The sequence below is a fragment of the Chionomys nivalis genome, chromosome 16 (genome assembly GCF_950005125.1).
Source record: "Chionomys nivalis chromosome 16, mChiNiv1.1, whole genome shotgun sequence".
Taxonomy (NCBI): Eukaryota; Metazoa; Chordata; class Mammalia; order Rodentia; family Cricetidae; genus Chionomys; species Chionomys nivalis.
Genome location: NC_080101.1, coordinates 16,302,233 through 16,329,243, shown reverse-complemented (window position 1 = coordinate 16,329,243; position 27,011 = coordinate 16,302,233). Strand labels below are relative to the sequence as shown.

General features: G+C 43.9%; 1 protein-coding gene across 1 annotated transcript in view; it reads right to left on the bottom strand.

The window, feature by feature from the left end:
• Positions 1–27,011, bottom strand: part of Ctnnal1 (catenin alpha like 1) — a 50,321-nt gene that overhangs the window by 10,849 nt on the left and 12,461 nt on the right. The window contains exons 2-12 of the mRNA XM_057790494.1: positions 25,039–25,228; positions 18,636–18,823; positions 16,170–16,289; positions 13,775–13,864; positions 12,577–12,747; positions 11,090–11,290; positions 9,909–9,995; positions 6,158–6,316; positions 4,519–4,611; positions 3,144–3,294; positions 2,231–2,268 (exon numbers count right to left, since the gene is read on the bottom strand). Coding sequence (XP_057646477.1) covers positions 2,231–2,268; positions 3,144–3,294; positions 4,519–4,611; positions 6,158–6,316; positions 9,909–9,995; positions 11,090–11,290; positions 12,577–12,747; positions 13,775–13,864; positions 16,170–16,289; positions 18,636–18,823; positions 25,039–25,228 — 1,488 coding nt within the window. The remainder of the gene's footprint in view (positions 1–2,230; positions 2,269–3,143; positions 3,295–4,518; positions 4,612–6,157; positions 6,317–9,908; positions 9,996–11,089; positions 11,291–12,576; positions 12,748–13,774; positions 13,865–16,169; positions 16,290–18,635; positions 18,824–25,038; positions 25,229–27,011) is intronic.

Sequence of the window (27,011 nt, the reverse complement as noted above, 5' to 3'; positions counted from 1 at the left end):
GTTGTTGCTGCTTTTGTCTTTTGTTTGTTTTGTCTTGCTTTGAGAATCTGTCTTACAGCCCAGGCTGATATGGAACTCCTGATCCTCAGGCTTCCCAGTGCTAGGGATCTAGGTGTGCATGCTCAGGCCAGCTGTGTCTTTGATTATCCTAGACTATTTCATAGAAGCCCCAACATACAGCACTTAAGACAATCAACATGTCTTCATTTGATTAATACAGTGGGATATTAACTCTTGTCATCTACTGGAGTCAAGGTGGGTCAAAACAGGAAAATTAGATAAAACAGTTCCAGACCGTGTTGATGATAAATTAAGGCACAGAAAAAACAGTTTCCAAAAATTCACAAAGTGATTCTGCAGTTTTATATTTGATTTTCCTTCTACTTCTGTTCAGTTTACAAAAGTATTTCAAGCCTGACCGATGATGAGTGTGTGTGTGTGGGGGGGGGTTGGGTGTGTGCGCGCGCGCGCAAACGCACAATATGCACGTGCACACAAGAGTCCAGAAAAGGATGTCTGATACTGTTAGGCTTCAGTTTCGGGGGGTTGTGAGCCACTCCACATGGGTACAGAGAACCAGACTTAAGCCTTCTGTAAGAGCAGTATGCACTCTTAACCACTGCGCCATCTCAGCAGCTCCTGTCAGAAACTCTGAGGATCCGGCTTGGCATCCGTTCTCATCTCCACATCAGCCATCCCCGCTATTACTATCCCCAGACACCAAAGTCTTATTACCGATCATGTTACTGTCCGCACTGTCTTCTGACGCCATGTGTTCATCACTCTGTTACTATTAATAGTTAAGAAATTCTCTCCTCTCTTCATTTTCTTTTTATGTAAGGTTAAATATGTACTATCTAATGTAGCAGCTGTTACCCACAGCACAGCCAGCCTGAATTAGGGTGTGGTATATGTGTAAAATACACCCCAGATTCTAAAGATTTAAGACGACAAAGAGGCTAGAAAGTTTCCCACAGTTCCATGTTGAGCAGTACTAATAATGTTTGGGACATGCTGGGAGTGAAATATGATATAAAATCAATTTCAAAAATTGCTTTTTCTTTGCATAGCCACCTAAATTTTTAATTAGGTATGTGTCTGAAGACCATCCTGTCTTTTTCATTGATGTAGTGATTCAGCCAATTAATTTTTTGATTATCCAATTTGGGCCAGACAGTTTTAGGCAACAGAAACACACAGCAATCAGGGTAACTTTCAGCTCCTCACCTGTGTGGTTCATCATTCAGCATCATTCCCACCAGTACCTAGTGTACCACCAAGGGGCATCTGATGGCCGGGTACATTTGTCTGTTTTGACCGGCTTTGTGTATTAGACACGACAGTTCTCCTTTCTTTGTGACTGACTGGGGACATGGTTCTAACTTCATGCTGGGTGTAGTCTTACAGTCTTACGCCTTTCGCTTTCTCATCTGCCACCATGATGTCTTCTCACTCAGAGACTGTTTCTGCAGGCTGGTTTCCTTGTTTGTTGCCCCCCACCTTCTAAAGTTTGGTTATCAGGGCACTTGATTGCTTCAAAAGACTAGGCCTCATGATAACCGATATTTTTCCTATAGTCTCTGTTTTCTAAATATTTTGCATTATGTTCACAATTATAGATGTCATGTTATTTAGAAATGAATCATAGAGTTCACCAAAATGTTACATGGGTAACATGATGCTAAAAGGCTATCAGCCAAAAAATAGAAATTTTAATTCCTGAAAGGGATCTTAGGACCACTGTACAGCTAACTTATTCCTCTTTATTTTCTTTCCCATGGGCATATTTTTGCCCAAGTAGAAAGCATATAAACATTATTATTTTGAGATAAGGTCTCCGATGTAGCCCAGGAACTCAGTGTGTAGACCAGGCTGTCCTCTACCTCACACAGACCTGCCTGCCTCTGCCTCCCAAATTCTAGGATTAACGGTGTGCACTACCAAATGTGGCAACGAATGTCTTCATATACAGAAAATAATTCCAACATTACTTTGCAAACTAAGTCAAACATATGAACAGCAAGCTACTTCCCACTTGGTTTCCATTATTCTCTCAACTCCCAAAGCCGAACACAAATATTAAGATAGGGGCCACATGTAGGCTGCACCCAGAGCAGTAACTGTGTAGTGGATGTTCACTGTCCACTTGTCCCTGCTGCTGAGGAAGGTGACTAGCGATAGGCAAAGAGAGCACAGATGAAATTGAAGCATGCAGGGCTCCTGTACTTACCATGGGCTTTGGAAGCGAAAGATGGTCGCACTTCTCTCCTACAAATAACATACATCACTTAAAAACTTTTTCTACTGATACGGTTTTATTTTTTCACATTTAGCTTCTCAAATAACAAACATTAGTTGTGATAATCCAGACTGCTGATTATATGTGATTCAGATATGACAGCATAACTGGGCTTGCAAACATGAAGACTGTCAACTCCTGCATCTCTAAGGCACCTACAATGCCAGAGCTCACCCCCAAGGAAAGGGAAAAGGGAAAGCAGAAGGTGTCACTGGCACCGACTTCCATTTCCTGGCAGCCTCACTCACAGAGAAACTTATACCCGCCTGCTGCTCCCAAAACCAGAATCCTCTCATCAGGACCAGCATCTCCACATACCAAATCACATCATCTCCAGCTAACCTCATGCTGTGTGCTCGCTCGGGGACGGGACAGAAGAATGAACTAAAGCACACAGGTGTGGGGGCTGTGAAATGGCACGCAGCATGAAGTAGACAATAGGAAAGAGAGGACATTGCAGTCTGCATTGTCCACTTCACCGGCCCTTTCTGCCACCTTTCTGGCTTGCAGATCAGTTTACAATGGACGATTTATTCTTGGTTTGGTTTGTTCGTTTGTTTGGGACAGGGTTTCTCTATGTAGTCCTGGTTGTCCTGGAACTGACTCTGTAGACCAGCAACGACATGGTGGCTCACAACCATCTGGTGCCTTCTATTGACCTGCAGACACACATGCAGGCAGAACACTATACAGATAACAAATAAATAAATCTTTTATATAGCTGGGCTATATAACATGACAATTTTTATACCCACGGCTTATCATTAAAAACAAAACACTAAGTTACACTAAAATAATACATAAATAAAAGCTGAAATATTTCAACAAGTGGACAGTGTCTCACCTCGTCTTCCTTCAAACATGTCATTGATCTCTCGTAGCAGCGTGGCCAAGTCGCTAATCTGAGATTCCCAAGCCTCACAAAATACGTCCAGATTTTCCTTCGCGATTTTGCTGGATGGATGCAGTGTCAATGTTTCAGCAGCAGAAATGATCTAAAGGGGCACCGGAAACACAGGTGCAATCTCTAAACTCACCGTCCTTTACTGCCGACTTGTGGCATGGCTGATTCTGGTTATGAGTCTAATAGCATGGTGTGTCATCTGTACCTTGAGATAGTCATTCTGCATCAAATGGACTCTTGTTTTAAACTAACACTGAGGCAAACACTGGTTTGGTTTTGTTTACATATTTTTTACTTATTAATTTTATGTGTGCATGCACATGGTGATGTGTATGTGGAGGTCAGAGGACAGCCCGCAAGGTTGGTTCTGTCTGTGTGGTCCTGGGGATGCCAGCAGACAGGTGCCTTTACCCACTGAGCCATCTAGTTGGCCCTGATTTGTTCATTTACAATCAATGTAGGAATTATTAAACTGAAATGTATTTATGTGGCTTGTTACATCCTGATTTCTGTTGTGGAATATTATTTTAAGATGTATTATGTTTAAAAAATTGTGTTACATTCATTTATGCTGTGGAATATTCGTTAAATGATGAAAAGATAAGTTGCATTCTTTTATGTTGCATTTGTTTAACTCTGTGAAGCTGTGTTTCTTTGCCTGCCTGAAACACCCAATTGGTCTAATAAAGAGCCGAATGGCTAATAGCTAAGCAGAAAAGAGGGATAAGTGGGGTTGCCAGGCAGAGAGAATAAATTGGAGGAGAAATCTAGGCTCAAGAAAAGGGGGAGGAGAAAGAAAAGGAGAAGAGGACACCAGGGGACAGCCACACAGCCAGTCTCAGAGTAAAAAGGAAAGAAAGACATATAGAATAAAACAAGGTAAAAAGCCCAGAGGCAAAACGTAGTTAAAGAGAAACAGGATGATTTAAATTAGAAAAGCTCACAAGAAACAAGCCAAGCTAAGGCTGGGCATTCATAAGTAGGAATAAGTCTCATGTATTTATTTGAGAACTGGGAGGTGGCCCCCAGAGAGTAAAAAACAACCAACAACAGATATCTTTCTTTGTAAGCGTATGATAGAGACCTGCATCGCAAACAGCTTCATTTAAAATAGATATAATCTAGCATTTCAGTTACGTGAGCCAATTTCCAGTTTGGCAGAGAATGTGATCCGGTGGAATGGCAGCACGTTCCGGTACATTACCGACAAAACCCCAGTGTCCTTGTTTCTCTCGTGCAGACCTCCTGCTCACCTCCTCACAGGCCGTTACACAGTCAGCACACGAAGAGAAAGAGTAACCTGCCATTTCCATACCTGTTGGCCAGTCACCAGAAACGTCTCTTCAGCATGTACGCAGGTTATTTCCAGGGGTTCCGTGCCAGACACATGCCGCAGCAATCGACACATCTGCAAGAAAGCGTGTCTACAGCTCACCTTCCGCACCCTTCCTTCTGGTAAAGAAAACCAAGTCTACACACGTAAGAATGAATTCGTGCATGACTGAAGGCCAAAGCAGGAGCAAACAGGGAATACTGTACTGTTCTGCTTCCTATCTGACCGAAGCAAGGTGGTCGCGAGATGTTAGAAGCACGGGGAACCTTTAAAAGGTCCAACAGAGTGCATGCATTTGCTGCATCTGCCTCAAGAGTCCTGCTGTGAAATTGTCAGTTATCACAAGTGACCATTCTCTCAGGGCTGATCTCATCAGGATCAGTTAGATTCACACACTTTTTTTCTTTGAGATAGCAATGGATTGAGTAGACTGGTTGTAAAGAAGTAGAAAACCTCCTTTAGAGAAAATTAGTGAACATCATGAGACTTAAAAAGGGAAGTTTTAAATTTGTTCAACTCATTAAACGGTTTGTTATAGGTATCCTAAAGTTAATTTTTCTACAGTAAAAACATTTGGTTAATATATAGAGCAGAACCAAATGTATTAAATAAAGGAAATATAATCACTTTGAGAATGTCCCTTAGAGGTTGCCAGGCTGCTATGTAGGCAAGTAAAGGAGAGAAAGCCAGGATCAGGGACTTTCTTGACCTGTGAGGATTATTGAGCAGGGAACATGATAGTGTAAAGACTGTATTTGTATACAATGGCAGACAGATTGCACAAATTCATGTATGATTAAGTGCTTTTCTTTTCCTTTTTTCTTTTCTTTCTTTTTTCTTTTATAAACTAGCAGATATATGGTAACATTTTTAATGGGTAGAAGAAGTAGATTATCAATTAAGATGAACCAGAATTATACAGCAAGTAGCAGGTGACAACACTCCACAGTGTTGGGTTGGGACAGGGTCTTTCCTGTCTTCCCTTATCCACTCCCTCCCTTCTCAAACCTGCCTGCTGCCTTGGGAGGCTCCCTTGGGTTGTCCATAGCTGGATTTGGCCAATGGAAAGGAACTTCCCTTCCATGTTGATTGGGTCACCTTGGGCCAAGTGTGTGTCTAGTTCAAACTCTATTGCCTGTCAGGGAGTTCTCAGAGGAGCTTCAGGCTCTGCCTCCCCTGTTAACTCGGGCTGGCCCCGCCCTCACTGTTGCACCTACTGCACCCCATTTAGAGCTGCCCAATACTGTCTCGCAACCCTGAGCCCAGACCTCTTAGTAAGCACTGGTCACAGCATCCTTACTTCACCTTTCTCTTGCTGAAAATTCACCAGATTCAAACAGAAACCGCATTACTTCACTGCGCTACCCCAGAGTCTAATCCGAGAGAACAAAGAAAAGATTTAAAATGTATTTTGCGGTTCCAGCATATTTTATTGTTTTATTTAGAGGTCAAACTATTGTAGAAACAGGATAGACATGTTACACTTTTCAGAGTCCAAAGAAAAGAGAGAAGAAGGCTCGGATTAGCTAGCCAAAACCCATATCTGTTAATATTTTCTCATAATTTTCCTATTGCATTGAGAACTAACTACAGCTTTTTTAAAAAGCGAGTCTGTACTCACCTCAACAAGCTGTTCTTTCTGCTCAGAGAGTTTACAGGCATATTCAGCCAACGCTTCCAAATTGCCTTCTACTCCAGTGAGTTTTAATGCTTTTAAAACCCGATGATCAGCATGGAATTTTAACAGGTCGGCAGCCAGCTGCATTGCCGTATGATGAAGCTGCAGGTGAGGGTGAAAGACAATCAGGGCAGGGAAATAGACAAGAAAGTTTGTGACCAAGCATCTGAGAAGAGCTTGAATAACTACAGAAGAGAAACCTAAAGCATTCCACCTGATCTGTTCGCAGTGAAACATCCCCTGTGGTCACAGAAGCTGGAGTACTGGGAAGCATCTTAGTCCTCACACCAGCAAGATGACATCAGTTCACCTGAGTCACTGGTGCCAGCAGCACTGCTGTGTGGGGAAGATGCCCTGGCCACTCGGTGGAGAAGCCTGGGCCCTTCTTGATTCTCCTAGCAGCGAGGTCTCTCTCACATAGCCTCTCTCCTATTGAAATGCTTTGACTAGCGACAGAGATGGTGAGAGGTGGAACACTATTCTGAGTTTACTGTCCTAGGGCTGGAGAGATGGCTCGGCAGCTAAAAGCACTGTCTGTTCTCCCAGAGGATCTGGGTTCAATTCTTGGCAGCCACAGGGCAACACACCCAGGAGATCTGACACCCTCTTCTGAGTTTTGCAAGCACATGCACACTCTGGTGCCTAGATACACATAAAGGCAAACACCCACAGACACAGTTAAAAATTTTTCAATGTTCAAAAAAAAAATTAAACCTAGTGTACAGATGACTACAGAAGATCTAATAGTGGTCTATAGTCATTACATACTTTTTAGGGGGGCTAGTAGTACAGTTCAATCAAGACCTGAATTTAATTCCCAGAATCGAATAAAGAAAAAAATACTTGGGGTGAGCAGCTTAGTGGCAGAGCAGCTCCCTAATGTGCCCAAGGCCCTCAGTCCAATTTCTAACATTTAAAAATTATTTCAGTAGATTTCTGAAAAAGCACCCTGTGAGAGATAGCCAACTCAGTACTAGATAAAATCTTTTAAACTCCTGTCATGAATGGACCCTGACAAGCAGGACCCAATGACTCCCCTCACGGGGGAACATTCTGTGTGTAGCTGTTCCCCAGAACTCTACTCTCCAAGAACTCTGGGTTCGGACAGGAACAACATATAAAGGACAACACAGTCCTCAAGTTGTATTTGATGCAGGTGGACTTCAGTTTTATCTCTCACTCATACTAGGTATCTTTGGACAGATGAACTCCAAAATACTAAAATCCTCTGTGTGTGTGTGTGTGTGTGTGTGTGTGTGTGTGGTGTGTGTGTGTGTGTGTGTGTGAATTATATGGCAGATGGAGGTGGTTTGGGATTTGTCAAAAAATATAAGCTTTAATAAAAGCATTATTTTAAGAAAAACTTGACTTTGAATTAATCCTGTTAGAAGCAATTTCCTTTTGCATGGAAGTAACTGGATGTCAATTCAAATGAGAGGACTTTGGATAAAATAAGCAGGGGAACTGTCTGCATTTATCAAGCAACAATAATAATAATAATCAGAATAATCACAGCCAGAGAGACATTAAAATTCACTTTTCTATATAAACAAAATGTCTTAGAAGAATTTAAAAGGACCTTGTTTAACCATCAGGGCCTTAGAGAATATCTAACACCATGCCAATGTCCACAGTGGCGGAGTGATGACTTGCCAAGGTCTTCTAGCTCTTAGAAACATCCTGAGGACAACTCACTAACAACAAAAGAGAAAGGAGTCAGGACAAATACTCTGTCCCTGTTTGCAATGTCCAAGGGCAGCTTTCCACGAGTCGGGTCTCTATCCTTACAAGAACTCAAGGTCGATGTGGCAAGTCATCCCATTGCCAAAGGAGCTTATCCTGCACTCACAGTTCAGTGTTTCAGCATTTAATTAAATCTTAATATGATGAAATCAAACAGTTGGTGAAATCACATCCTTCTAGATTCAATAAGAAGTTGAAAGGAAATCTCAATAGAGCTGTCAGTCTTTGGTTAAGGTGTGAAGAAGATCACCTATAGACAGCACAGAAACAAATGCCCAGAACTCAGCTTCATTCTGCAGAGACTTGGACCAGCTTCAAAAGCACAAAAGAATAAACAAAGAGTGCCAGGCGGTGGTGGCGCACGCCTTTAATCCCAGCACTCGGGAGGCAGAGGCAGGCAGATCTCTGTGAGTTCGAGACCAGCCTGGTCTACAAGAGCTAGTTCCAGGACAGGCTCCAAAACCACAGAGAAACCCTGTCTTGAAAAACCAAAAAAAAAAAAAAAAAAAAAAAAAAAAAAGGAATAAACAAAGAAGGGCAAGGGGAGGTTTGGGGAGGAGGGTCTGGAGGGAACAATTTGAGAATTGCAGTATTGTGGTGTAGGAACACAGATCTTCTGAAAACCTCCAAAAAGCATTCATAAGAAAGAATGAATGTCAATGTACTCTATCACAGTATGAAGCCACCGTGTGATGGCCTCTGCCACTGGGCTATAGCTCAGGGGTAGAGTGCTTCCCTAATATGCATAATGCTCAATTCCAAGAGTTGCAAAAACAAACAGCAAAAACTGGTTCCAAACTACTGCACAGAAGAAGGGCATGCGTCACAGAAAGCTTTCCACCCTCAACTTCCTGTCTTCTCCACCTGTGCCACAGCCTGGCAGAGACAGTACCAGCAGCCACAGCACTGACAAAGGGAAGAGATTCTGTGGTCCACGGGAATTCCAGCAGGGGTGGGGTGCTGTGGAATTGTGAGCAAGTCCTACAGTCCTGCAGGCACATGAGATGCCGACACAGGAGGGAACGCTCAGACTCTTGCACTGAAAACAAGCCAGGGCTCGAACATCTCACAAAGGGCCGGACAGCAAGTATTTCGGCTTTGCAGGCACAGGGGCTGAATACAGCGACCCAGCTGTGTGTTCCAGAGAGAGAACAGTAGATACAATGCACACAAGTGTGCACCGTGTCCACAGACAGCAGGGACAACACCAGAAGGCCGAGTGGCAGCATGAGCAAAGCTGGCTGAACCGTGACCACAGGACTGGCCGTTCCAACTGCCTAAGTCCGTCACAGGTAAGCACATTTTCATTCTGAAACAAGGAAATCTCCCCAACTCAAGAACATCTGAAAACTCAGTGAGGCATAATTTACACACAAAGTACTCCCAGTTTAAAAGTACAGTTTGGTGAGTTTTGCAGACACATAAGCCCCAGAACTCCAACCACACTGAATATTCCAACTATCCCCATGGCTCCACAAAGACCACCTTTGCCGTTTTGCAGAAAATATCTCAAATTTTCTGACCCTAAGAAGTCTCTGATCTATTCCTGTCATTAAGACTCAGTTCTTCTCCATCTAGAAAAGTTCTAGATGGAAGCAGAAGCTTGTTCGGTATTGTGTGCCTGGTTCGTGCACTGTTTTGCAGTGCGGTCTGTGATTCATCTTATTTATTGCTGTGTTGCTAGGAAGTATTTGGCAGAGCTACCATCAGTTTGCCTACCAATACCCCTTGTGGCTGGACATCCTCAAGGACTACAAGAAATGGTCCCCAGCCACTGTGAGAAAGGCGGCTGTGCCCGTTCATGTGTGAGCTTTGAGAATGACAGTGTTAATAAGTGGTGACTTCACACTCACGACCAGAAAGTTGAGCACTGTGCGGCCACAGGAACACACTAATACGCATGCGCTTCACATATATCCTACGGCATGAGGCTGCAGGTCAAACTCCTTACCTCCTTCCTCAGCTCGTTGAGACTATGGCTGACCCTCAGAATGGTGAGCTCCAGCTCCTCGGCCGCACTCTTGGTCTTTGTGCTTTGCTGAAATGTGAGAAGTACGCATGTCACGTGACTCTGGTACTCCAGTTCAGTCATCACTACGAACTATGGTACATTTTAATGCACTATAACGAAAGTATTCTTGTTTGTTTTTGTGGTGTTAAGACTCAAATTCTTGAGGCCAAGTGCTCTGGCCCTGAGGTATACTGCCAGACCTGGTAGAAGTATTTCTTTAATTTACACGTTGACAATCACAGTAGGACATAGAAATCTGATTTTTCTCCACTCTTTACATACAAATCAATGCAGCTACCAGGGAGTCAACTACCACTGCTTTCTTCTAAATTTCACAGTCCTTTCCTCTTTGCTGCCACAACTTGAACTCCTTATTTCCAGACCTGTTCTACCCTTCTACCCACCTCCATTTGCTGTGAGCTATATTAAATACTTTATGACCTAGCCTAGATGTAGGCAGTGAATAAAAGGTGCCAGAACATGCCTTGGCCTCTGTCCTCTCCACCCCTGCTTCTGCAAGTCACTGCTAAGACTTGGGACAAACTCCCGTGCTGTCCCATGCTGCTCGGACAGCCTCCCGTGTTGAAAGCATGCCAGCCACTCAGGCCTGGACTGATGGAGTCCGGTAGTCTGTGTGAGAGTGACAGATCCCTCTACCTGCCAACTAGGTCCATCCTGATCTCCACTGCATCTAGACCTCGACAAGCATTTTAAAATAGTCTGCGAATCACATTGCACATCTGAACGGCACCAGCAGCAGATTCATGTTCCAGGGACCTCTACTGTGCTCATTTCTCTGCTCGCCACACTAAAGAGCATTTGAGGAGTTTTCTAGAAATGAATTTGGCAGAAGAGTGGAGAGAACAGGGCGACTATAGATGATAATGGTGGCACAGAATCCAGCCTGGCCAAGAGAGTCAGCAACCTGAACATGGCAGGTGCTGTGAGCCATATGGAAAGCATAGTTTTGCCCACTGGGATGGAGAAAAGGGATACGACACACTTGTCCTGCATTAAGCAAACTCATAGTCGTGTTGTATGTGTTACTTTCCACACCTCTCTGACGTTAAGCGAAAAGCTATTGCCTAAGATTTGCTCTAATGAACAGGGAGGGTTCTTACAGCTTGCATCCACACCGAAATGAACTGCTGCATCTCTGCTCTCGCCTGAGCAGACAGCTCCAAGATGCGTTCCCTGTGCTCATGGCTGGTGTAGGCAGAATCGGTGAAGTCCTCCACACGCTCCAAGATAGCTTCCAATGCAGTAGAAAGGTTCTCCTTGGACTCAAAGTAAAGATTCTCCCGAAGAGCTTCAATATTCAACTGAGAGCAAAAGGGACAGAAAATCCATCTAAGTATCCCCAAAATGGGCTACAGGTTCTAACAGAGTCCTGGAGATGCACTGGCAAGTCCTCCTTATGCAATGGAGAACAATTCTCTCCACTGCTTTTTCACTCCCTGTTCAGACCTCGATCGTCACACAAGGCCAAGGTACAGTGAGACAGAACGACACCGTGCCCATCTGGGCTCTGCTTATTACAGGTGTGTAACCCTTGGCATATTAGTAACCTTCCAGGGCTTCGGTTTTCTCATCAGTAAATGGTGCTGCATTAGACAATGCTAAAGGGCTCTCTGCCTGGGTCAAATCTCAGCTCTGGTCCTGAGGCAGCAAGTCCATCCCATCTCTGTCACTCAGTCTTCCTGGCAGTACCCAGAAGAGAATGGACCCCAGGAGTCCACACATTTAAAGCACTTGGACTGAACAGGCGAGTGAGGGCTCCAAATGTTAGTAGGGTTTCTTTGAGAGCTGTATTGTTATTATTGATACAGTCTCGATGTGTGCACCCTATCACACAAGGACGAGCAGGGATCCCAGCAGAGACTGTATGCTACTGTGATCATCTGAAGAAGGCTCTACATGGAGAAGTCTAAACCAACAGCTCAACAGGGCTGCTGCTGCTGTAAACAAGGACTTGTGTTGTCTGTCAACATAATCCTGAGCCCATATCACTCACTATTAGATTTCCACAGAATGGCATTATAGTAATGAAATATATTTGATTTTTTCAAATGTGCATGAGTGATTTTGCCTGTGTGTACATATGTACCCCATGTGTATGCCTGGTGCCCAGGGAGGCCAGATTGGGGCATCAGATCCCGTGGCACTGGAGTTACACACAGCTGCGAGCTGTCATGCAGGCGCCAGCAAATGAACTCGTCCTCCGCAAGAGCAGCCCACGCTGTCAACCGCTGAGCCAGCTCGCCAGCACCTGAGATCATTGCTTCCTGTGAAGAACCACTCTAGTTTTTAAATTATGTGGATGGTGCTCTTGTGTGAGGAGGGACACACATGAGTGCAGGCACCCAGGGAGACTAACGCAGTGGATCGGATTCACTGGAGGTAGTCACGTGCAGCCACGAGCCACCCAGCATGGGTGCTGGGAACCTCACTGGTGCTCTACGAAAGCAGCAAGCACTCTCAAGCATGGAGCCATCTCTCGAGCCCCAGGAGAACCATCTGAATCATCACACCAAATATGAACCCTATACATAATGAAGCTCTCTCAAAGGAAAAAGGAAAAGGAGCAAAACCGACTCTTGACTCTTACCTTCAGTTCTTTAATTCCAGTAAAAAGGCTGGCAGATGAGCTGTCAGTCTCTCCGTTTGGTCTGCACTCAGTCACGATCTCGATGACCTTATCCAGGGCCGCTCTCATTCGGCCAAACACTCCTTCTTTGTTTCTATGGGCCGAGTCGCAGCTGGGATGCCTGAGACAGGTCTTCAGAACAGTTGAGGGGTTTAGTTTAATAATAACTTGCATCATAGCACATGAAAATCTTACAGAGAACATGCCATGCTAATAAAAATGGTTCTTTACCCAAATCTCCTGGCTCCCCGGCTCCCCCAGCTGCCTCTCCTCACTAGTGTGGAAGCAGGATGAGTAAAAAGCGACAGCAAGGTTAAGTGAATGACCAGAGAGAAAAAAAAGCTGCATCTTCAAACATCAACAGTAAATTCATCTTGACTTCAATGATGGGAAGACCCGACATCTTTATCACAATTAAAACTGTTTTATAAAGCGCTGCCTCACATGCAAGAACGAGAAAGGAATGGGGAACACTGAACGAGATGACAGATGACTGTGGCTGCATCTTTCACTTCTAAAACATGATGGAAATCAATCAAGATTTACTCCAGGTTCTCTGCTTTTGTGGTTTTGCTAATCCTAGCGCATCAGTAAATGCTCGCAGAAGAAAGGGCAATTCTCTACCAACTCCCATGGAGATGTTTACCAACTCGTCCCTGAACTGTACCAATTGCTGCTTGAGAACACACGCTCCTGGCCCGTCATTTTACAAAAGCAGAAATAGAAAGGAGAAGCCATGAATTCATGGAAGAAACCAACAGAGGTTTCACCCCACATACTCCATTAGTTCTGTGTAACCAATCCTGCCTTGGCAGCTTTTACTACATGGATGGCCTAGCTCTGTCCACAGTACTTGATCCCCTGACTTCTGCTCAGCTGATGAATCAAAGTGGGCTCAGATTCAGGAGCTGGGGCAGGAAGGTTAGCATTCATGATAAACAGATTTGACTTGGTTACAGTTTTCATCCCTTCAAAAATGCCAAGTAGGAGAGGCTGGGGGTGAGGCTCAGTGATGGAGTACATGCTTAGCAGGCACAAGGGACTGAGTTCAGTCCTCTGCATAAGAATAAATGAAATAAAAATGTAAATTTCCGCATTTGATGTATTTGCTCAGGTTTTTCTCATCATTGACTAACATGAGTACCACAGAGGCGCTTACCTTTGAAGCCGTGAGGAGCATCATGGTGCCCTTTTCAAGAACGGCCCTTGCCACTGCCATTCTGGCCTTTTTCTTTTCATCTTTCAAATCCTAAAGAGGAAATCAAATTACTGGGTAGTCTAAGATCATATCAGCAACCTGATCTTTTGAAAAGTCATTCATTCAACAACAACAATGTCCAAAAGGCCTGTCACACTGTTCCATACAGATAAAAGAGGAGACAAGAATGTTTGCTAAACCATCACTGCTTTTGTGGAAACAGTCACACCCTTCAGTCACGGTTTCACTCTCTGAGGTCACTGACCTGCAGTCCACATATCTGTGTTACCGTCCGCCTCCTCCCACACCCTCTAAAACACAAGTTCCATGGGGCAGGCTTCCTTACTGTTATGTCCCCCGTGCCTAGAATACTCCCGTTCCCAGGAAGTAATGAGAATCTGATGAGCAGGAAGAAGGCGGCTAGCTGATGGCTATTGCCAGCATATTCTGAGCAAATTAAGAAAGAAAGGGCTTAAACTCTGGAAACAAATACTAAGAAAGTGAACCAGGCATAGCATTTACCAAAGCCCCAGTGGGGAGAAAGCCTCCCACCCTCTATCTGAAGATGAGTCAAATGTAACAGATACTCCTGCCAGGTGACGTGGTGCATGCCTTAAATCCCAGCACTAAGGAAGCAAAGGCAGGAGGATCTCTATGAATGAGAGATAGCCTGGTCTACACAGTGGATTCCAGGCCAGCCAGGGCTATTCATCAGCTGAAGTGCGCAGTTTAAATGAGTTAATCACAGTCTTACTGTACTCTCTACACCAATATTCTAGAGACCAATTTAATTTTTTTCTTGGATTTTTGAGATAGGGTCTTGCCATGTAGCACAGGCTCCCCTGGAAGTCACTAAACAGCCTAGATTGGTCTCAGACTAATAGTGACTCTCCTGCCTTAGAATCCCAAGTGCTGGGATTATAGAACTAAGCCACCATCCTGGTTCCATGCCAAATTTCTAACGACAAATCAAAATAACAGTGGAAGTTTCCCAACTATGAGGCCAGCAGGAAATACAACTGAAAGCTTCACAGGCTTTGGAATCTGAGTCACATCACACTCGCCCAAGTGATCCAGGCAATGTCAGATGATCAGCTGTTATAAAAACATTCAGGCTAATAATCTTCACAGGGGAAGAGTGTGGGGAGGGCAGAGGCAAAGGAAGATGAGAGAAAAAGAAATGAAACAAAAGTTTAAAGAACAGCAGTGGCAGAGCAGAACAGGAGACAAGGTGTTACACAGGTGGCTTTTCAAAATTCACATTACATTTATTTGTTGACTTTGTGTGCAAGTGCACATATGTGAGCATGCCTGTGTGTCTGCATGCCTCCTGTGCATCTGTGTGTGTGCTCACATGCATGCATGACTTGTGAATGTCATAGCATGCGTGTGGAGGTCAGAGGACAACTTGCAGGAGTCAGTTATTTCCTTCCACCATGTGGATCCTGGGAACTGAACTCAGGCAAGCGCCTTTACCCACCCAGCCATCTTGCCAGCCACCTCTGCATTCAGTTTTTTTTCAGTGACAAATACTGCTCTGTAGCCTGCCGTTGTCCAGGCCAATGTCCACCTCTCAGCTGCAGCTGCAACCAAGAAAGCTAACATCTAAAACTGAAGGAGTGGCCTGAGGGAAGAGGCCCAGATCTCAGTACCACAGGTCAGGTCTGCTGACAAAATGGATTCATAAGCAAACATCCCAACCAGAAAGAGCCTGTCCTGACATACTGTGATCTCCTAACCCCCTAAACTTAGAAACGCTGGTCTGAGTTGGGGATCAGGTCCCAAAGAAGACTCCAAGCCACAGCTGAAGGATGACAGGCTTTGGGAACAGATATAACAAATGCCATCCATTTGCAGAGTGACCTTAGAAAACTCCCTTCGTCTCGGCTTTGGTTTCCTTATATAAAACACTAATAACATGCCCAGTTTGTGGATGCTCTGAATAGAAATGCAATCATGTGTATCAAACACCTGCCATAATACAGCCAGTGCAAATAGAACAAGGCATGTGTTCTTAACAGTAATCTAGTATAGCAAGGAAACAAATATACAGAGAATATTCTACAATTACACATACCAATTCAATTTGTCTGCCTGAGAGCTGGTAGAAGAGTCAAATGGAACCCTTCATGGAAGGGAAAGCTGGACATTCCACACTGCCAGACTGTTCCCAGCGCAGGCATTATTGCCATATATGTAAAGAAAAAGACACATCAACCTACCACATACCCTGGATTACTTAGAGAGGGTTTTAAGACTAAGATCTTAGATTTAATGAATAAAGAAGTCAATTCAAGGGATTAAAAAGATCGCATTTCCATCCAAAGTAAAAGGTACGCATGTGCTAAGTACATACATTTTGTCTGTCTCCGGTTAGATGTGCAAACTCCACCATCTCATTTCCAAACTGGCTGAAGATCTGGACAAACCCCTGAAAGCTGCTCACTTTCTCTAGTCTCTCCATGGTGGCAAGGACCTGCGAGACAGAAACACGATCAGACCGGGACTTCCAGAGCTGAGTGGAGCAAAGGGAAACAAGGGAGGCCCTAAATTCCATGGGAGAGTTGAGAAAAAAGAAACACACACACACACACGCATGTATGCACACACATACACGCATGCATGCACACACACATGCATGCACACACACAGACATATGGGCACACACGCGTGCACGCGCACACACAAATACACACACACACCAGAGAAGGGCCTCTAAGACATAAAAGCTGGTTCAATGGTTAGAACCACTTAGGGAATTGACTTGGTTTTAGGATAAGAAGATGTGGATTTATTTATGTTATTGACTTCAAAGGAAGAAAATAATGATTAAATAGGGGCTTAGGGAGTTTAAAAGCATCTGCAGGTGAAAAGCAAAGGGCAGGCCCGGCACAGAACCAGCTAAACCTCTCGGTTTAGGGGCTGCACTGGGGCAAGGAATTCTGAAAAGACAAAGCATTGAACCAGGATTAGTGGAACCCCAGTTCTGGAAGAAAATGGAAGGGAGGTAATCTACAGAGTGGGGGGTTAGCAATTCACAGTTGAAAACCAGTTTAGATCAGTCAGGAGCTGTTGTGTTGTGTAGAACAGATCAGCTGCCAAGAGGCTTCGGGCAGTGTGGGGGGAGGGGGAGAACATGGATCTGTGCAGAGAACAACCAGCAGAAAATAAACGCTCTTCCCCTGACATGAGAGAAACGGTAAACAAATGGAAACAGATTTTCTGATATTTTTTTTTTCTAAAATAACTACTGAATTTCGGCCAGAGCAAGATAGGTTAGAAAAACACAGATATCCTGCTCTTGTTCATTTTTAATGAGGCTACGGAGGACATTTGGCCTGCTAACCTGCCCAGGCGGCTCAGGAAACACACGCAGCTCCATAGATAAGGAAGACGACATACTGAGCACAGCCTCCATCTCAGAAAGACAGGAAAATCGTCCCTTTGCCACTTTCTCTGTTTTCTTTTTCTCTTTAACCTTTCACTTTTTAGTTTGCTCAACATACCTGGGGGTTGGGGTGCGGCCAGCAGGGCCACCCTCAGATCCTAATGAAGAGGATGCACCTCCTCCCTGGCCTATTTGATCATCCTCCACCTCATCTAGGGGAGTACCAACAGAAAGCATGGCGCTTGGTTCCCAGTGCTCAGGGGCAGGGCTACTGTCTATAGGACAGCAAGAGTTTAAGTCCATTCTTTAAGCTTTGCATTCCTTTTTTTTTTGGATTTTTTCGAGACAGGGTTTCTCTGTAGTTTTTGGTTCCTGTCCTGGAACTAGCTCTTGTAGACCAGGCTGGCCTCCAACTCACAGAGATCCTCCTGCCTCTGCCTCCCGAGTGCTGGGATTAAAGGCCTGCGCCACCACCGCCCGGCCCTAAGCTTTGCATTCTTTAGAAATATTTAAGGGCTCTACATATAGAAACTTTGTATTTGTGGATAATTATAGTTTCAGATTATTTTATTTTATTTCATTTTATTTTATTTAGACAGGATCTCTTGTAGCCTAGACAGGTCTCAAACTTATAGGTAGGTGAGGTTGGTCTTGACCTCCTGATATTCCTGCCTCAGTTTCTTCCCCAGTGTAGTGATTACAGGTGTGTATCACCACACCCCATTTTATTATATGGTGCTCAGGATTGGAACAAGGGCTTAGTGCATTCTAAGCAAGCATTCTACCAACTGGGCAACCGGCAGTGATTTACATTTGTTTCCCTTATAAATGTTACTCTCTGATTGAACAAAAGGACTGAAGTATTCGGGATATTTGTTAACTAGGTCTCTACTGCACAGACAACATCAGCTTAGCTTTCCTTCCCAAACTGCGCACATTTAAGGCTTCTGGAAGTAAAACCACAGCAAGATTTTTGTTGTGTTGTTGATGTTAAATATGAAACATTGTTTGCATTTAAAAGTTTAGGCCTGGGGCTGGAGAGATGGCTCAGTGGTTAAGAGCACTGATTATTCTTCCAGAGAATTCAGGTTCAGTTCCCAGCAACCACATGTCAGCTCACAACCACCTGCAAGTCCAGTTTCAGAAGGTCTGAAGCCCTCTTCTGACCTCTGTGAGCACCAGGCATGCACATGGTACACAGACTTCGACACAGGCAAACAATCATATAAATAAAACACTAATTTTTAAAATAGAAATAAATAAATGTTTAAGCTCAGTAAATTAGAAATAGTAGGTGTAGGAAACACACGATTTTCAACTCTGGGCAATGGGTGCTATAAATAATTAATTAACAAGCATAACCAATTTATCTGGATCCCACCTCAACAAGGAATCTGAACCACCCAGCAACACAAGCACAGCCACAGTGAGTACCTTGTTTCTTGATGTCACTATCTGCTTGATGACTACTCGGTCTGCCAGCAGCAACACCTTCGCCACTGAGGAGAGCAGCAGCCTTGCGGCCTGCACAACTCCTGCTTTGTCTGCCAAAATTGGGATCTGGCCATCTGATTCCAGGTGATTCAATCTGGTCACATCTGTGAGTGCTGCAATTGTCTCTCCTAACAGCAAAGAGGGAACACTATGTTGGAATAAAACACTTCAACAAGGAGACAGACTTTTCTCTCATTTTGACTGCAGCATGCATGGGAACTTCAGGTACAGGAAGCATCCCTACTTTAGATGGTTCCTATGATGCTTTCTAGAATAAAAAACCAAAAAAACAAAAAACAGTACATTCTTTTTTATTATTATTTTGTTTTGGAGACACGGTTTCTCTAAAATGTGTAGCCCAGGCTGGCCTCAAACTCATGATCCTCCTGCCTCTGTCTCCTTCAGCAAATCCTGCCATTGTATTGCCACCACAGCTGGCTAGTACACTCTTCAGGACAAACTTTGACCTGGTCAGAAAAATACAATTTGTCTTTCTAGTAATTTGGCCGACCATATAATCTAAAAGCTGATATGCAAGACAAAAGAAAAGTCCCAGGAGTCAAGAACCAGAACCCTAAATCCAGAGCTGTGAGCAGGACCCAGGGGCCCAGGCCTAGGTAAGACCCACAAAGGAGGTGAGGAAGGGGGCAGTACTATCATCACCACTATCTGAAGAAGCTTGGGTTTGGAGGGACATCCAAGGGCAGAAGAAAGACAAGGCTTTGGGCTCCATGCTTAACATCTTAAAAAAGGGAAGGTGGGACTAGAAGGATGAAATATAGATACATAAAAAAATCTATTTGTTGATCTGGCTGGAGACTAGGTAGGGAAAGCCAAACAAGTAAGACCCTTACCCTTGAGAGTTCAAACCCTGGCTGACTTCAGGTTTGTAACTGCCATCTGATACTTGTTTTCCTTTAGTTCGGTGTTTTTTTTTTTTTTTTTTTGGTTTTTTGAGACAGGATTTCTCTGTGGCTTTGGAGCCTGTCCTGGAACTAGCTCTTGTAGACCAGGCTGGTCTCGAACTCATAGAGATCCGCCTGCCTCTGCCTCCCAAGTGCTGGGATTAAAGGCGTGCGCCACCACCGCCCGGCCTTCGGTTTTCGTTTTAAGACAGGATCCTCACCACTAGGTAGCCATGGCACAATGTAGCCAAGTTTCATGCCTGCCTGAAACTTACTGTGTAGACCAGACTGGCCTCAAACACACACCTCCATATGCTAGGATTCAAAGTGTGCGTCTCCATTCCCAGCTTAACTTTATTAAAGATTCTTACATTTATTTTTATTTTTTTATGTATAAAGATGCTTTGCCTGTATATGTACCTCTGTATACCATGTCAGATCCCCTGGAACTACAGTTACTGATGGCTTTGAATCATCATGTGGATGTAGGGAATCCAACCCCAACTCTCTGGAAGAACAGCCTGTGCTCTCACCACTGAGCCACCTCTCCAGCCTCAGACACATACACTTCTTTTGGTGCCCAGGGAAGAAAGACAAGTCTAGGATACAAATTTCCAATGTCTAGAAAATTCTTTACTCCAACTGCCATCAAGCTTGTTGATTTCTATAATAAAAATAATTCTTAAAACTAGACAAGTATTTACTCTCCTAAAAGATGAAACGGGGTCTTGTGTGAGGGTATGAATAAGAGTGCCCCATAGTCTCCAGTGTCTGAACACTTGGTCCCCAGTTGCTGATGCACTGTTTGGAGGTTTAGAAAGTGTGGCTTTGGTGGAGGAATTGTGTCACTGTGGGTAGTCTTTGAGGGTTAAAGCCATCACTAGTTCCTTCTCTCTGGTTCCCTGCTCCTGCCACCACGCCTGCCCTCTACCGCCGTGGGCTAGATCTAACTGTGTACTCTTCCTTCTATCAGTTGCCTTGGTCTTAGGATTCTATTGCTGTGAAAAGACACCATAACCATGGAAACTTATATAAAGAAAAACACTTAACTGGGTGGCTGCTTATAGTTTCAGAGGTCCAGTCCATTGCCATCATGGTGGGGAGCATGGGGACATGCAGGCAGACATGGTGTTGCAGGGATACCTGAGAGTTCTACATCTTGCTAGCAACAGGAAGTCGACTGAGACCCTGGGTAGTATCCTGAGCATAGGAAACCTCAAAGCCCATGCCATAGTGACACACTTCCTCCAACAAGACCATACCCACTCCAACAAAGCCACACCTCCTAACAGTGCCACTCCATAAGAGATTATGGGGCAAATTATCAAACCACCACACCTTGGTCATGGTGTTTTATCACAGAAGTAGAAAAGTAATTAATATAATGTGATTCTCTAAAACTCCTCACTCTTACAGTTAGCAAGATTTTAAAAATAATTTTAAGATAAATTTTGAGGTCTTAAAAAATGTACATCTAATGACTGAGTTTCTCACAAAAGGTCTATTGCTAATTTTATATATACATACAATAATGTCTTGGCCAGTAACATAAAAAATCTTAAGTAAAAAATATTAGAATCTTTATGGCCAAACCACAGGATACAAAACAGAATGGCAGTTGCTGGGAAAGTGTCGAACAGACTGGAAAAGAGACATAAAGCAGGGCGGTTGTTAATGCACGGGAGAGGACTCCACAGACGGCAGCCCTAGACTAAAGGAGAAAATGGTTTGGGAGACAGCAAGGAAAGAAAGTATAGACCTAGTAGCTGACCAAAGATAAGAAGGAAAGAAAGAAAAAAATCAAAATTATAAACCAAATGATTTAAAGATAGAAAGACTCGGGAAGGAAGTACAAATTTTGTTTCAGAGGACAGAAATTTAAAACAATATGGGTGTACACAAAACACAGGCCCTTAGGAGTGGATAACTAACTCATGAAGTCTATGGTAGCCAGCCTCCAAGAGCTCTCCCTGCTGGTACCCATATCCGCCCAGTGTTCCCTCCCACACTGTCCTCAGACTGAGGGGGCAGAAGAGGAGGTATACAACTTATGAAATTAAGCAATCAAATCCTCTCTGGCCAAGCCAGTGAGACAGTTGTGGGCAACAGCAGTCACCAGGCAAGCCCGACGCCAGATGCCCTGACTTTAGTCTCTAGAACCATGATAAAGAACACTAACTCCCAAGAGCTGTCCTCCAACCTCTACACACGCACTGTGGCATGTGCATGGACACAGACACACAGACACACACACACACAGAGGCACGCACATGAATTTTTAAAAATGGAGACCATCATCTTATTTCCTGTCTCTCCGAGGGAAACCAAGTACCAGTTACAGCCTTCCTACAAAAAGATCCACACGGTGACCAACAAGTCAACCAGGAAGTGAAGCCTGCCAGCACCATGGGGAGCTTGCAAAACACATCTCCAGCTCAGTGAAGCCTGCAGATAACTAAGGCCTGGCAGAGGCCTCCACCCAGCGTCCTAAGATGTGCTGCCCCAGGATCGCCCAGGGAAGCCACTTCCTGCCTCGGGTCTGAGACGCTGTGCATGGAGGGTAACTTTCTGCATAGCCGTGGGGATTGTTGTGTCACCAAGCTTTTACGGCAAAACCTGCCGAGGACAAACATGCTCAGAACTAACCTTTACTGTGGAGGAGGGAGCAGAGGAAACGGTGAGTTCATGTTCTAGCAGCAGTAGCTGAAAGAAAAGATGTTTGCTTTGTTCCTCTGGAAAATGTCCATTTTTTCCTGTCACTCTCAGCCACCAAAGGCACTTCACAGAGACCTTTGCAGGTGGCATTGTTTAACCGTTCCTTTTCTGACTGAACCCTGGGCATTTGACAAATTGGTAAGTGGGCAGTAACCCCGGTCCACTGTAGAACAGGGTCAAGAGTCTTCTTCCCGTCACAGCTCTTCCAAGTGTAGACTGCCAAGAATTCCCAACAAAAGCGCAAAGCTTACAGTTTCATGGTTGTCATTTCTAATTTATTATAAGCAATGAGCTAATATAGTCTCTTAGAGTGAACACTCTAAGAAAAATATTTACTCAAGTGCCATAGAAAATACAAATCCTGACAGGTAGTCAAGTAAAAACAACGCAGGAGCTCAACTGAGAGAAAGAATAAAATGCAATAGATGACATAAAAATTTGCCGAGCACCAAATGCACATGCACATCATGTGACGATACTGCTACATATAAACAGCTCACTCCACCTACTCGCTCTAGATCTCTGTTCGAAGTTCCCGCCTGGCTTTACTCTGCTAAGCCATTGGCTGAAACAGCTTCTTTATTAACCAATGGTAATAAAGCATATTCACAGCATCCAGAGGGGCATCCTACAATCAACCCTGAAGCTCTAAATTTTAATCAGTGCTTCATACTCCTGCATCGAGTGTACACAACCTGCCCAGGAGAAGATGACCACTAAGGGCTGATGGAGCCAGAAAGCCTTCAGTCTCATCCTGTCTCGAGGGCGAAGATTCTTTATTATATAACTGCAAGAAGCTCACAGTTGGGGAGGGTTTCTCAGGGGATGAAGGGGCACTTCTGTCAGCTTGAAAGAGATGGTGTGTGTGGCCCGGGCCACCTGAGGGACTTGTCGGGTCCTCAGCTGGGGCTGTCAGCTCAGACTGAGAACAGGGTGGCAAAGCTAAGGCCGCGCAGGGCCTCGTGCAGCTCTTTCCCTGAAAGGGTCGCCCCTGCCGCTCTTGCTCTCTCCGCATTGTCCCCTGCACTGTCATGTGCTGTGTAAGTGCCCACAGAGCGATGCAGTGCCAGGAAAATAGGACTCTCCTCTTACAGACTGCTTTGTTTCCTCTCAGCGAACAATGAGGATTATATAACCCTCTGTTTCTCACAGTTTTGTCTTGCTTTCCAGGAAGTATAAAGATAAACTTCATGCTTAATTAAATAATTGTTCTTGCCAGAGATTCTGTTATGTTTTTTCTTCTTATTTTAATAGATTAACTTACCATGTCTTTTATTATGACCCAATTCAAATCCATTTTTATAATGGAAAACATATAAACTACAAATAGGGTAAGGCCTTCTCCTCTGCTTCCCACATAAAGCTGCTCCCTAAACCAGCAAATGGTTAGAAGCCCCAGAGTCTGTTCCTCTAGTTAGCATCCTTGTTCTGCCTGGTCAGCCATATCACCAAGTGCTCTCTGTAACCCCATCACACGGCCTGTGTTAGGTTGTTTTGACTGTAAATGCTTCATATAAAATCTCCCTTCGTCCTTTCTTATCCGTGTCTCAACCTCCCTTCTGCCTGTGCCCACCTCAGTTGGTCAGTGGTCAGCCTGGCACGCCACTATCCTCTCCTATGTTTCAGGCTTAGGATTGGAATCAAGAGAGCCCCAACATTCCTAAAAGCCAACTCAAGTCATTAATATTCTGGGCCATATTAAATTAATGCAAAACTAAAGTGTTTTGTGGGGGATGTAGCTTGGTGATAGCTTGATTAGCATAAGAACAGGCCAGGGTCTGAGCCCCAGCACAATAGAAAACAAGCAAATTCTTAAATTTTTCTGGGTGTAGTAGCACACACAGCTGTAATCCTAGCACTTGGGATCCAGAGGCAGGAGGATCACTTCAAGATAAAGGACAACCTGGTTTATACAGTGAGTTCCAGAACAACCAGGAACATAGTGAGACTGCCTCAAAGTAAATAGATAAAATATCTGGCATAATATCCAAAACAATGAAATTGGTATAAATAGCCTCTGAAGTAAGTATTCGCAGTTGGGTGTGGCAATGCACACTAGCACTTGGGAGACCAGGGCAGGAGGACTCCACTGTGTTTGAGGGTAGCCTGGGCTATGCATAAGACCTGCCTCAAGAAGGAAATGAGCAGGGTGTACGTGCCAGTTTGAATGTAACTGGCCCCCATAATCTCATACAAAGTGGCACTATTAGGAGCTGTGGCTTTGTCGGAGTAGATATGGCCTTGTTGGAGGAAGTGTGCCACTGTGGGGACTAACTTTGAGGATTCCTATGCTCATCATACTGCCAGTGTTTCAGTCAGCTTCCTATTGCCTGGAGGTAGAACTCTCAGGTATTCCTGCAGCAATACATCTGCCTGCATGCCGTCATGCCCCCAACCATGATGTCAATGGACTGAACATCAGAAACCATAAGCCACCATCCCAGCTGAATGTTTCCTTTATAAAGAGTTGCTGTGGTCATGGTGTCTCTTCACAGCAATAGGAAACCCTAACTGAGACAGTGTGGTAGCACATGGATTTAATCTCAGCACTGGGGATGCAGAGGAAGGTAGACTTCTATAAATTCAAAGACAGTTGGGTCTACATAGAAAGTTCCAGGTCAGCAAAAGTTACATGGTAAGACCTTTTCTCAAAAAAACAAACAAACAAAAAAAAAAAAACAAAAAACAGCAAATAAACAAAAAGTAGATAAATATTCACGTACCTGCTTGTTTAGCCTCAATGCAGGCAATATTAATTTCTTCTTTCAAATCCCAGTTTTCATTAGCTATAGCTTCCCCTACTTTAACAAATCTTCCAACTGCCAAGTTGACAGCTTGTCCCACACGCTGAATTGCTTGCAGAGTTTTATCAGACTTTTTGATATTATCTTTATGGTTAATAAGTGTGGTAATCTAAAAATAAAAAAGCAACTTTTAAAATTTTTATCTCAATATTTAAAAAAAAATCACAAGGGTCAAGAAAATTAAACCCAGCATATCAGACTAAGCCAAAATACTAAATCAATACCTTTAGATATTGTAACCCAGGGGCCAGTCAGAAAAACATCATGCTCATTTCTCAGGACAATGCTTCTTTAATTGTGAGTTCACCTGAGGGCAGTTATCTGAGACATACAGTTCCAGATGCACTCCAGACCATTAAACAAATCTTAGAGCCATGAGAAGAGGAGGGAACAAATCACAGGTCACAACACTCACAGAAGTTTCCTCCTGGGTTCCACCCAGTAAGGGTGTCACCTCTCACCACATCCATTCCACTGCTCACAAAGTAGCTGGGTATACAACATGGTACCCACGCATTGTAGGTGTAGCTGAGCAGCAGAGGATTTGCCTAGCACATAGAGGCCCTTGGCTCAGTCCCCACAATCATGCAATGATACTTAAAAAAAGGAAGGTTTTACAACTCTGAGATTCCATTTTACACCTGTAAGAATGGCCAAGATCAAAAACACCAATGACAATTTATGCTGGAGAGGTTGTGGGGAAAAGGGAACACTCCTGCATTGCTGGTGGGAGTGCAAGCTGGTACAGCCCCTTTGGATGTCAGTGTGGAGATTTCTTAGAAAATTAAGAAATAAAGGCCCAGTAATACCACTTTTGGGTATATAAATTGATCTTAAATGTATATATATTTCTGCTCTTGTTTAAGGAATTGTGTTTGTGTGGCTCATTTAAAAATGTAATATATAATTAAGAAATACAGGTTAATAGATAATTATCTATAATAGTGAAGCTTCTAGTCATGTATGTTAGTTAGGTTTTCTAGATATATAGAGATATATTTCAGTTAGATAGGTATTCTTCAAATCTTTCAGAGATTTTCAGAATATGACATTTAAAATGTTTTAAGAAGTTAGGACTTTTCATGACATGTGACACATCTCCTCCTGGAAGCACCAACTACTTCAAGAGGAAGATGGGCACCGAACAGTCTCCTCATGGAGTTTGCTAGCCATTTGGAAAGAAACTGATCTTGCTTGCTTGTACTACCATCTCCATCTTCTTCCTCAGCACCAGGCTGGATGTGCATCACTACATTCAGGTTTTAACTAGGTCCTGGGATCTAAGCCCAAGCCCTTATGCTGGTGGTGCAGGCTCTTTATCCACCACGTTATCTCTCCAGAGCCCTGTCACTAAACATTTTCATCCATGATATTATTTTCCAACAAATGTTTAATATCTAGTAGATGCCAAGTCTTTAGAACGGGTGGTGGTTTGAATGAGAACGCCCCCTCCATAGGCTCATATATTTGCAGGCTTATCCCCAGTTGATAAACCATTTCAAAGGATTAGAAAGTGTGGCCTTATTGGGGGCAAGGTAAGGAGGTGAGTTTTGAGGTTTCAAAAGTCCGTGCGAGGCCCAGCGTCTTTCTCTTTCTGCCTGCTGCCTATGGGTCATGAGGTAAGGCTCTCAGCTACTGCTTCAGAGCCACGCCAGTCTGCTTCCTACCTTAATGATGATGGACTGACGCTCTGACCCTGTAAGCAGGTCCCAGTTAAATGTTTTCCGTTAGAAGAGTTACCTTGGTCATGGTGTCCCTCACTGCAATGAAATAGTGACTAAGACAGGATTAACGAGTGACTGAGACATAAGTCCTACCTCCAATGTTTGCAGCAGAGTAGAATAACAATTCAATCACAAAATATATTTACTGGGTGAAGTAAAATTCTAAGC